At 40.1% G+C, this 12714-nt stretch overlaps 1 protein-coding gene across 1 annotated transcript in view; it reads right to left on the reverse strand.

Moving 5' to 3' along the window:
- Positions 1–470: 470 nt before the first annotated feature.
- LOC124287650 (neuropeptides capa receptor-like) overlaps positions 471–12714 on the reverse strand; it is a 39108-nt gene continuing 26864 nt past the window's right edge. Inside the window, exons 2-4 of the mRNA XM_046724153.1 lie at positions 7694–8242; positions 3457–3582; positions 471–2241 (exon numbers count right to left, since the gene is read on the reverse strand). Of these exons, the coding sequence (XP_046580109.1) occupies positions 1766–2241; positions 3457–3582; positions 7694–8242 (1151 nt within the window). The 3' untranslated portion in view covers positions 471–1765. The remainder of the gene's footprint in view (positions 2242–3456; positions 3583–7693; positions 8243–12714) is intronic.

Below are 12714 nucleotides of genomic sequence, written 5' to 3' on the forward strand. Positions count from 1 at the left end.
AAGCAACCTTCCTTGACCGTGTCAGAATCACGAATGACGCCATATTTATGTGTGCCGCATATGCCAGTTGTAACATATGTACACGTTTTGTGGAGATGTATACGGTCTATTTGTCAACACGTGTCATTATTCTTAGTACTAATATTTATAGTTCATGATTCCTAATTGTATTTGAGAAAATGATATACGTAAATATTGCTTGTGTGTAAGTACGATTTTACACTGCTTTTAAAAATTTTAGAGCAATATCACTGCGGGATACATCAGCAATGGGCATCACACTTTGTAGAAATATGGCAAATCGAACTCGGGTCTTCGACGTGATGAGCGAACGCTTTAACCACTGGGCTACCCTACTGCTCCTAATATGAATATTACTATAAATTGTTGAGAATGAGTATTACTGTAATGTTCCAATGCTGTTTTGAATATTGTTACAGGGAAGATGAAATAGAAGTGAAACAGTGATCAGTTGAACAATATTTTACCTTGGAATAAACTGTACAATATGTCAAACAAATCAACAAAGCACAAGTATAAGGTTATTTACACAGCCCATGGTTACATTTTGGGGCTGCTACTTTCAACTCTTCGCCCGTTACTACATGATGAAAATCTGTAAATATTCAATCTGGATGACACACCCAGTGAGTGATGAACTCATATGCACTGAATCACGTCGCTGACCCTCTACCCACGACCCTTTAAGTTACATCTACCCAGCAAAGCTAGGGCCAATTCTAGTTCCAGTTGGGGCCATGGTTGTAACGTTGTATAATATTTCAATGCAAAATATTCTTCATTTTTACTGTGATAATGTCTTGATTTGAGCAGGATATGGAGAAAACGGTTTGACGAAGATAAACTTTCCCACACTGATTTTGAACATGAATACATGCCTTTTAATTTGGTTCTCCCAGTTTAAAGTAAAACAGCCTTGCACGACAGCCAGAAGTAAATACAGCACACATCATAGGGGTGATATATTAGAGTGGCATTCAAGAAGCTGTAGAATCAATGATAAAGATGAAGTACTAACATTGCATTGGAAGAAGTCAGTTGATAATCTCAACTCTATATGTCAAAAGGAATAATGTTTAAAATTGCTATTTCTGACAGAAGATGGGCTTAAAATTATTAGGGGTAATGGTTAAAATCACCTGAGAATCCACGAAGGACAAAGGTAGGGTACATGTATTTCAATAATACGAAGTTGTTTTTCTTTGCTTTATGTCCTCGGGACTCGATATCCCGTTATGAGGCTTGTCTAGTTTTTTTTATCTAAGTCATGAAGATTTTTCGTCGGATCGAGGTCATTCCCCACGTAAAAATATTCCAGGAGCAGAATCCCAGGTTCACACAGTGTGGTAGTGGGAAGCGTAGATCCTCTTCGAGCACGGCGTCCACACTTAACAGCTGGACAAGGGGGAAATGGCTTAATGGTTGTCACAGCATCACCATGAATCAGTACCATACCAGCACATTCTACTTACGTGATGCAATCTACGTGACAATGAATTCCCAATTCCAGTCAGTTATCACAAAAAAACAGCCACTTTTAAATGAGAAAACCAGCGAAGAGACATTTCAGAATCGATTAGGTCAATCAGGCTGGTGGATATGTCAAGGACACATTCAACAAAGGTCAACAACCGAAAACCTTTTGTGTTGGATCCTTCGGATTATTTGGAATGTTGAAACTCTCATGTCTCACTATATATCTCTTTCAAAAGACGGACAGTTGATACAAGAGGTCAGAATCCTGCTAGACAACTGATCCGTTACCTTTTAAAACATCATTTAATGGAGACTGTTGCAGAGCACAAAATCCCTTTGTCAACAGCGCTGTCCCTTCCGATGTCATATAACCATTTTGGCGATCGCCACAGGTCTTGCAAGTATTTACATCGTTCACGCCATTGATTCTTGACAAGCGACTAGCTTTACTATCAAACGAATCATCAAGCAACTTGGTTTTAAGGATTTCGGGAACGTTCCCGTTGACCACTGGATGTGACAGCGAGTTCCTGTTGTGGAATGTTGAGTTAGAATCCCTTTTAATAACCGTTGGTTGTTTCAGTGGTCTCTCTGAGTTGCCTCTCAGGACACTGCTGGTGTAGGAGAATGTCCCACGTTTGTAATAGCAGAAGCAGATTGTCTCCTTGAATGCACATCTGTATCGGCGTGAGATGACGTTGTACAGGATTGGGTTAACGGTGCAGCTCACGAAGTACAGGACACCTGCAACAAATCAGGAACACGATAAAGAAAGAGACGAACAATTAATATTTATCCGATTTACTGAGTATTTGACACTCTGAAATTTAATTTTTATCAAATAGATGTAGTATTCTCATATTGAAGGTCATCGGATACTAAGTATCGTGTTCGCAGTTGAATCATAATATCTCATACATAATGCACAGTGAATATTTTCGACTTAATATTAATTAAATAATAAAACAGACAAGCCATTTCCATAAAAAATCATACAATCATAAAAGAATATTTTAAGTTTAATATTATGCGGTTCAAATAGTGCCAGATGGTGCCAGTTTTTTATTAAAGATGTGCGCTGCATGCCCCTCAGCTGTTAACCTTCATACACGCGATATTTCATAAAACTATATTAACGTCACATCAAAGGGTATGTTTTTATCAAATAACATAAAAGCCAGTAAAAGACAAATAGTAAGAAGGAAAGTATTCGTATAGGTTAATCAACCTTACAAGGTAGCCTCACGGACTGAGGAGGGTGGCCATGATGCACCTTTACTTGGATATGGTTTCAATATCTGCCTCAAAACAAGGTTTAAATATATGTGAAAGATATATTTGTTTGCACAACTTGGGTTTTCTCAGGACATATGTGAAAACACAGTTTAAACATAGTGAACATCAAATGGTCGTAACGGCATCACCCGTAAAGCACTGGTGAAAGTTTATAGGAATGGTTCACTGAACACACTACGCGGTGTTCGCCAAACGGATAGCCTTGTCCTGCTCCACCTGTACTATTTGCTACTCACACACGTTGCATAGTATAGTTTGTTTGATGCTTAGTGCCACACAGTAGTACAGCTGGATCCCGATCCACAAAGCAACGATACAACCTGTCGTAACTCCCAAGGTTAGCATAGATATACGAATGTCCTAGCACTACGAGCGCTTTGCGGATCGGAACAATGGCATACAACAACGGCCTAGAAACGTCGAGTTCTGACCAGACAAACCAGTGATCGACCTGACGATCCAGTGATCCTAGTGATCTGCCGATAGTTTTAGGAACTGATTTTGATTTTCAAACTTCAGTTTTCTCGTCATCGTCATTCAGGTAAAATGTTCCGCAGTGGATAAGGAGAGTGACGAGCCATTGTTATTTAGATCAGGTAGATGGAAAGGCGAATCGGAATACATCATGTACATTATTGTTTTTCTTTGATGTGGCCTACCTACCTGAGATGTAAAAGAGAGTACTCTGCACTTTCATCAACAATGGAGTCCACATGGAGACGTACAAAACCATCAACCTCTGTGAGTGGAAAGGCGCCCAGCACAGAATAAAGGCCACGGTTACAGCAACTGAAACAAGGATAATGAGTTTACTTTCCAATCGTTGGTGCATTGTATTAACCTATCAGTAATATTTATCTGCCAATCAATTGCATTGCAATGTGTGCTTCTGTCAGGCTTTTTCATTCCATTCTGAAGATTCCTGTGGGAAATTATCGATCAACTTTTCAATCTCTGAAAGGGTAGGCTTTTTTCGTTAGATTCTACATGTTAAGAGGGCTATTGTTAAATAGTTTTTTGGATATTATTTCAGTTGTAATCACTGAGCAGCTTAATGTGACATGAAATCATATGTTACATGATTCCCACTAGTGGAACCCTCTTGGATTGATACAGGTAATGGACCAGGAATCCCACAGGGGCAAATAAAAACCACGATCAGAGGATGGTTTAAGCCATTGAAACACAACTGAGGCTACATCGTTGTGATCCCGTATAATACCAAATCACCTCTAGAATGTAGGGGTGTAGGTGCGGAGCCAGTTGTTGGATTTAGTCATTCTTACATCTGTAACCATTCATTCCCTCCTTTCTCAACTCAAACTCAAGAATAGATTTCATTCATTCAGTCAGTCACTGGTATATCTAGACAGAGCTCTATTCACGCTAAGTTACAGACTCTGGTCTTCTTGAGTCAACATGAGATACTGGAGGCTCTCCTTCCCCGAATCCCAACAGGGTGCCTGTTCTTAATAACCCTCTACTCCTGACATGAAGATCTCCAGATTTAGACTCTCATTGGTTTACGTCATAGAGTTGTCTTAGTACTTTTCATCTGATCACGAATTAAATTACTAAGTACGCTCTTTAGGACTTGAATTAAATTTCGGAGGAGCAACGTCCTTCATTAAAAGCTTTTAATGTTCAACACTGCTTAAAATATCTGGTAATGAGGTTTTATACACCGTAATGATGTTTTGTCTATCTTCGTTTTAAATGCAATTTTCAGCAGCCATTACCTCCTGATAACACTATCTTCCAGAAACCATTGTGGGTAGTGATAAGAATAAGGAAAATGACGTCTTTGTAGCTTTCTCGGGTTATTGAGTTTATTTTGAATAACATGTGCTTCCTTAATGATAACAAAATGTACTGGATATCAACAAAAACCGGCACGTTCATTTTAATGTTTTGATATACAGATGTACAAAATTAAAAATGACCCTTTAATTACTGGCTGAGAGAACTTGGCTGTTGCCGTCATATCATTGTATAGTCGAAGTCATTTTGTCCATTGTACGATTTCGTTTGGTCCATTGTAAGAATTCGATTATACAATGAGTATAGTATGACTATACACTGTGTTTATGAATTAGCATCAAATAGTGATGGCTCTAGCTGATGATGAAGTGAGCGTCTCCTACCCAATGGATCGTTCAAAAGCATGCAACTAGCTTCAGCTTCGAATCTCAAATTTGGGGTCATATCACCAGTATCGTTCCAAGACACAAACACATACACACATATTTACATAATAGGTGCACCACCACAAGCATACAAAGGCACATACAGACACCCTACACAAACACGTATTATATTGTTATGTTATACTCTGACAATAACGTTGGAACATTTTAATAAATCTTAATATCTTCAAGACCCGAGAAAATCCGGGTTAGAATTGGTCTTCAGTAACCAATCCTTGTTGTAGGAGGAGAATAACGGGATCGGGTGGTCAGACTCGCTGACTTGGTTGACACATGTCATCGTATCCCAAATGCGCAGATCGATGCTCATGCTGTTGATCACAGGAATGTCAGGTCAAGACTCGATTTACAGACCGCCGCCATAAAGCTGGAGTATATTCCTGAGTAAGGCAGTTCAATGATAAACCAACGAACTACTAACATGACGGGCGCATGGCAAAAAGAATGATTTCTTTCTCACAGGAAAGTTTTACAGACTAAGCAGCAAAGCTCATGGTAAACAATCCATCAGAATCGACCATAAACATCTACATCATATATCTGTAATTGCATCCAGACAGTGTTCTTGATGAGACTTCGTATGAGAAGCAGCATCATAGCATCTTCTATCCAACCACTTTATGCATGGGAATAGTTTCCTCAAGTGTTTACGAGTGTCATAAGCTCTGTCTGAACGTCATCAACGTCAACGTTGTAATCATCACCGAACATGACCTCCACAGCAACGTTCTCTTGGATCTTAAAAGGCCATTAGCACACCCACGTGTATTTAGTCCTTGCTTCACACATTTCCGTCATGACTGTGTTTTATGTCCAATTCCCTGGATGTTTATTCGAGCTATTCCTGGGAGAAGCTGTTATGATCTTGACTTGGCACATGTTGCACAAAGAGTTACGTTGTAAGATTCCTTAACGGGCCTGTCGTTTCTATTTTCACTTTCTATTTACGCTTTTTGTCCACCGTGAGTAAACAAGCGATGATAGATTTCTAATGAGATAAAATAAATATCTAATCCATGTGTAAACGACATTTAAAGGTTACGATTATTAATCCTGAAACGAGGTAAACATTACAGGGCTATTTTAACTTTAATGGAATGACTATTCATCAGCTCTCACTGGTAATTTTCACCAATATCGTGTGCAGAAAGGAAATCCCAATGTTACGTTGAAGTTTACAAGCGTTTGTGTACTGCTTGGTAACCTTTTGTCACTAATTACAAAATAACATGACTCACAAAGAAAGACGAGATGGACGAAAGTACGTGTACATACAAGGACAAAACCTTTTCCACATTCAGAAAATCTTGGCTTAAGTGTTCATGAATCAGTATCACAAGAGTGAGGGGTGGTTTTACGCCGCTTTTAACAATATTCCAGCAATATCACGGCGGAGGACACCATAAATGGGCTTCACACATGTGGGGAATCGAACCTGGGTCTTCGGCGTGACGAGGGAGCGTTTTAACCATTAGGCTACCCCACCGCCCCTCCAAGAGTGATGATTACAGGCGTTCGAGAAGATGTGAATTTCTAGGTTGCAAAGAATAGATTATAGAAATATAAATATGCTGTGATTGTTGCTGTTTTAATGGTTTGTTTGTTGTTGTTGTTGTTGGTTTGTTTTGTTTGTGTCTTGTTTTTGGGGGGTTTGTTCGTTTTTGTTTTCTTTTTGTTTTTTGTTTTTTTTATGTTTGTTTTTGTTTATTTTAATGGTTTCTGTGTCCTTTTTGAAAGTGAGTGAGTGAGTCTGTTTAGTTTTACACCACTTGTAGCAATATTCCAGCAATATCGCCGCGGGGGAAACCAGACATGGGTTGCACACATTGTGCCCATGTGGCGAATCGAACTCGGGTCTTCGGCGTGACGCGTGAGCGCTTTAACCACTAGCCTACCCTCACCGAACCGCCTTTTGAAATGCAAGACTGCATAAAAATATTGATTTATATGAACTGCTTACTTCATCAATAAAGAAAAGAAGAGGGACAAGAAGCGTATGATACGAGGGAAGTACTGTAATGATACTTCGCCACTAACAAGTCACCAGCTACACTTGGTATTAGCTTTCATGTTCCGCTGATCCCTTGCCTTAACAAATTATTTCTTTATTCCTTCTTGACGGGTTATTTGTCAGTTTGTAATTGCCCTGTGAAGGCGTTCCGGGCTTTACAACCACGTCATTACCGGGAGTAGAGACGTTGGATGGGCTGCGACATCACTGCGGGGACACTGGGACATAGCGTCGCCGTGGTCATAGCATTCACCACGCACAGCAGGGCAGGAATAACGAAGTAGATCAATCAAAGGAACCAGGCATACAGCTAAAGGATTCACATATTTAGTCAGTAGAAATTTGACTTCTTACGACTCTTTCCAATGAGATCTATAATTTGTTTGCAATATTATGATATATTAATATTTTGCGTATAAAACTATGAATAATTGAGCGGCATGTGCCCCGTTTACTCGTCATATCTGTAACTGAGTCGGCTAATGCATCACTGTCGATTTAATATGCAGAATTATGTCCCTTAGGCGCACCAGGGACCGAGTCACACTTTAACCATAGTCAAGGAGTGGTGAACGTCTAGGTTTTACATCACTTCGAGCTTTCTTAGCGCGTAAAACAAAACGATGCTATATAGATAAAATAATTAATTTCCTCACTCACAAAGAAAACACTTGCTACTTACCTAACATACGAATTACAACTCTTTTGGGCTGTGATGGAGGTCTAAGTTTGCCACTGCCGTATTTTGACTCTTCCGACGTTCTTCGTCCTAACTGTGACTTTCTGAGCGCGATGCCGATGAGGATGTAGAGGCAGATGATGACGGCGACGGGAGTGACGAAGAACAGGAAGGTGGAGATCTGGAACATGTACGTCATCCGTCCCCGCCACTCAATCCGGATGTTGCAGATGAGGGATTCTGGGATAGGTTCTTTCGTGATGGGGTGGTGCAGCTCGTGGAACACGCGGGTGTGGATGGAGAAGGGGAGGGCCACGAGGATGGAGACAACCCAGATGGCGACGATGGTCCGGAGACATCGGGACAGACCCGCCATACGGTGTGCCTGAAGTGGACGACAAATGGCCAAGTAACGCTCAACGGTGAAGGCTGTGATTGTCAGGACCGACGCATATGACGTCATCTCCATCACAGACTGACGAAGTATACAGAAGGCTGCCCCAAATCTCCATGGATACGACTCCCATATGGCGTACAACTCCGGCGGTAAGCCTGCAACAGAAACATGAAAATAGAGTTTCAAGTAATATAACTACTTACATTACCCTATATGCCATTCATACATACAGTACAACCAGAAATTATTTAGAATTTAAGATTGTAAAAAAAATTTTTCACTCATTACTCACGTATTAAATGTGAATATTAGCAGAACATCACTCCAGATTCAAAGACAGATGAACAGTTACTATTTTGTCAAGTCACCATGGGCAGCAATGTAGGCTTCAATGCGGCGGGGCATACTACTGATCAAAGAAGTTAGAAAGTCGTGGTCCATGCTGTCCCAAGATCGGACCACCCCTTCTTTCATTTCAGCAATATTTGTCAGATTTTTCCTATTGACACTTTCCACTTTCCTATTGACACTGCGCAAGGGGGAATCGAACCCTAGTCTTCGGCGTGACGAGAGAACGCTTTAACCACTAGGCTACCCCACCGCCCCGTATTTGTTCAAGAAATATCCCTCAACAACACAACTTAATAAGTACACAGACACATGTAATATGGTTTATAGTTCCCATGGTAGGGCATTTACAACAGATGAGTCCGCTTCTTGAGGATCGCGTATGATGCTTGTTTTGTGTTCATCAACCCATGCTTGTCGTAAGAGGCGACTAGCGGGATCGGGTGGTCAGGCTCGCTGACTTGACTGACACATTGCGTAGATCGATGTTTATGATGTTGATCATTGGATTGTCTGGTCCAGACAATTATTATTTACAGACCGCCGCCATTTAGCTGGAATATTGCTGCGCGTGGCGTTAAACAACAAAGTGAATAACCCGTGACCAAACCAGTTTCAGTTGGAATCACCATTACCTTACAATGGTTCCTAAGGACATAAAGTCGTAATCGTACAGTTGACCCTAATTTTAGCAGTGATTTCTTATGATATTGAAAAGGTATTGTCGCTTTCGCTATGTTGTTTCAACAATGTTATGTTGCGGATGCAAATTCCACTCACTCACACCAGTCTCGGTTATGCTTGTCGTAAATACAACCGCGAATACGCCGTTGCTTGTATGGAAAAACTTGCTTGTACAAGAATCCGGGTTAGAATTGGTCTAAACCCATTCAACCCAACTTGTCGTAAGAGGTTCGCTGATTTGTTTGACATGTGCCATCATATTCCAAAAGCGTCGATCGAGGCTCGTGATGGCAACCACTGGATTGTCTGGTCCATATTCGATTATATAAAGACCGGTATATAATTTATAGCTGGAATATAACTGAGCGATGCGGTAAACTACAAACAAACGAAACAAATATATGGAGAACATTGTACAATCCCTCAATACAGACTCCAGAGAGTTTTTTCCTGTCCCACACTTTGGCAAGTGGCTTCCCGCCAGCAATGAATCATGGTTATCAGATCGTAGGAAATGTCAGAGTGAACGCAAACCTTTCAGCGCCAGAAAAGACAGCATGGATTCCCTGCTGAGAATGCAGATTGAAGATACATAAGCTGTCGAAGGTAAGAGACAAGCCATTTGATACTGGATGTACTGGAAAAACATTTCGCCCCAGAGATTGCAAAAACATGAAGTTTAAACTACCGCACGTTCAAGTTTTAAACATAAATGGATAAAAAAATAACTACTTTCTATTAAAAAGAAAACGTGGAATCGTCTAGAAATGTCATAGTGTCCGTTTTCTAAATACATGTAGTCCAAAGAAGGTCCCACGTTAAAATGTGAAATATATATCTATCTTTAATTACTGTCGTACTGCTATGTTAGTATTACCTGCAAAATAGGGCAGGTTACCGTCATACATATATACCATCAAGTCGCCATCTATGATGAACACCTGGTGTCATAACTAATTAAACTGTAATTTTCACGACGAGTTTGTTGTGTATGCCAGTGTAATGTGTAATGCATAAGATTAATGAATTTTATATTTGCAACATGCTAAAGCGAGATCATAATTGCCTGCGAAAAGAAAGTAATACATGTAGTTAGCAAATGACATCAGCTTGATTTATGGTCAAGATTTAAATATCTCGACATGGTGACTGATATTTCTAAGCTGTATAGATTGAACTGCAAATATGCGTTTTGCATAGGATCACTTCAGTATTGGCAGAATAACACCGAAGTACAGTATTATCCAGTACTTCAGTATTATTGTAAGTGCAATATTAATTATAAGGATAACGAATTTCCATGCTTCCCAGAATCAGATGAGCCCCATAAAGTAAGTGAAAGGCATATTCTCCCTTTATTAACCAATATTTTGTTCCATCAGTGACATGTGTATTCATTTCGGATCTTTCTTTCCCTGTGTACAAGGCAGCATGGCTGAAAGAATCAATATTACCGGTCACAATGCACTGAATAGATTTCTGGCACATATGGGACTATTATATCCTTCGCTCGACCACCGCTTCTTTCTCTTCTCATTTGGGGAATTGCCTACTGGACCATGATATATGTGCAAGACGGAACCTTGGGATGGCGTCTTCATTGACCTCCATGTGACTGCCAGGCATTACCGTATCATGGCCAGTGCTGGCTCCATCCAATAACCTACGCTTATGTTTGTGTGAAGAGGTCACTTTGAGGAGAGTCCTTATCGACCATTGCCTGTGGTGAGAATGAATTCATTGTCAAATAGATTTAAGGTGCCCCCTCTGCGTTAGCATCAGTGAGCATGCATTACTATCATACTCGCTACAAGTACCAGCTAGACTATAGTGTGGAGAATACATGGTAAAAGTATCAGATGGACTATAGTGTTGGAGAATACACGGTACAAGTATCAGATAGACTATTGTGTTGGAGAATACACGGTACAAGTATCAGATAGACTATAGTGTGGAGAATACACGGTACAAGTATCAGATAGACTATAGTGTTGGAGAATACACGGTACAATATCAGATAGAGTATAGTGTTGGAGAATACACGGTACAAGTATCAGATAGACTATAGTGTGGAGAATACACGGTACAAGTATCAGATAGACTATAGTGTGGAGAATACAGGGTACAAGTATCAGATAGACTATAGTGAGGAGAATACACGGTACAGGTATCAGATAGACTATAGTGTTGGAGAATACACGGTACAAGTATCAGATAGACTACAGTGTTGGAGAATACACGGTACAAGTACCAGATAGAATATAGTATTGGAGAATACACGGTACAAGTACCAGCTAGACTATAGTGTGGAGAATACACGGTACAAGTACCATATAGACTATAGTGTGGAGATTACACGGTACAAGTACCAGATAGACTATAGTGTTGGAGAATACACGGTACAAGTATCAGATAGACTATAGTTTTGGAGAATACACGGTACAAGTATCAGATAGACTATAGTGTGGAGAATACACGGTACAAGTATCAGATAGACTATAGTGAGGAGAATACAGGGTACAAGTATCAGATAGACTATAGTGTTGGAGAATACAGGGTACAAGTATCAGATAGACTATAGTGTTGGAGAGTACATGGTACAAGTATCAGATAGACTATAGTGTTGCAGAATACACGGTACAAGTATCAGACAGACTATAGTGTGGAGAATACACGGTACAAGTATCAGATAGACTATGGTGTTGGAGAATACACGGTACAAGTATCAGATAGACTATAGTGTTGGAGAATACACGGTACAAGTACCAGATAGACTATAGTGTGGAGAATACACGGTACAAGTATCAGATAGACTACAGTGTGGAGAATACACGGTACAAGTATCAGATAGACTATAGTGTGGAGAATACACGGTACAAGTATCGTATAGACTATAGTATTGGAGAATACACGGTACAAGTATCAGATAGACTATAGTGTGGAGAATACACGGTACAAGTACCAGATAGACTATAGTGTGGAGAATACACGGTACAAGTACCAGATAGACTATAGTGTGGAGAATACACGGTACAAGTATCAGATAGACTATAGTGTGGAGAATACACGGTACAAGTATCAGATAGACTATAGTGTGGAGAATACACGGTACAAGTACCAGATAGACTATAGTGTGGAGAATACACGGTACAAGTATCAGATAGACTATAGTGTGGAGAATACACGGTACAAGTACCAGATAGACTACGGTGTGGAGAATACACGGTACAAGTATCAGATAGACTATAGTATTGGAGAATACACGGTACAAGTACCAGATAGACTACAGTGTGGAGAATACACGGTACAAGTATCGTATAGACTATAGTATTGGAGAATACACGGTACAAGTATCAGATAGACTATAGTGTGGAGAATACACGGTACAAGTACCAGATAGACTATAGTGTGGAGAATACACGGTACAAGTATCGTATAGAGTATAGTATTGGAGAATACACGGTACAAGTACCAGATAGACTACGGTGTGGAGAATACACGGTACAAGTATCAGATAGACTATAGTATTGGAGAATACACGGTACAAGTACCAGATAGACTACAGTGTGGAGAATACACGGTACAAGTATCGTAT

This window comes from Haliotis rubra, unplaced genomic scaffold, assembly GCF_003918875.1.
Source record: "Haliotis rubra isolate DU_JTF1 unplaced genomic scaffold, ASM391887v1 Scf403, whole genome shotgun sequence".
NCBI classification, from domain to species: domain Eukaryota; kingdom Metazoa; phylum Mollusca; class Gastropoda; order Lepetellida; family Haliotidae; genus Haliotis; species Haliotis rubra.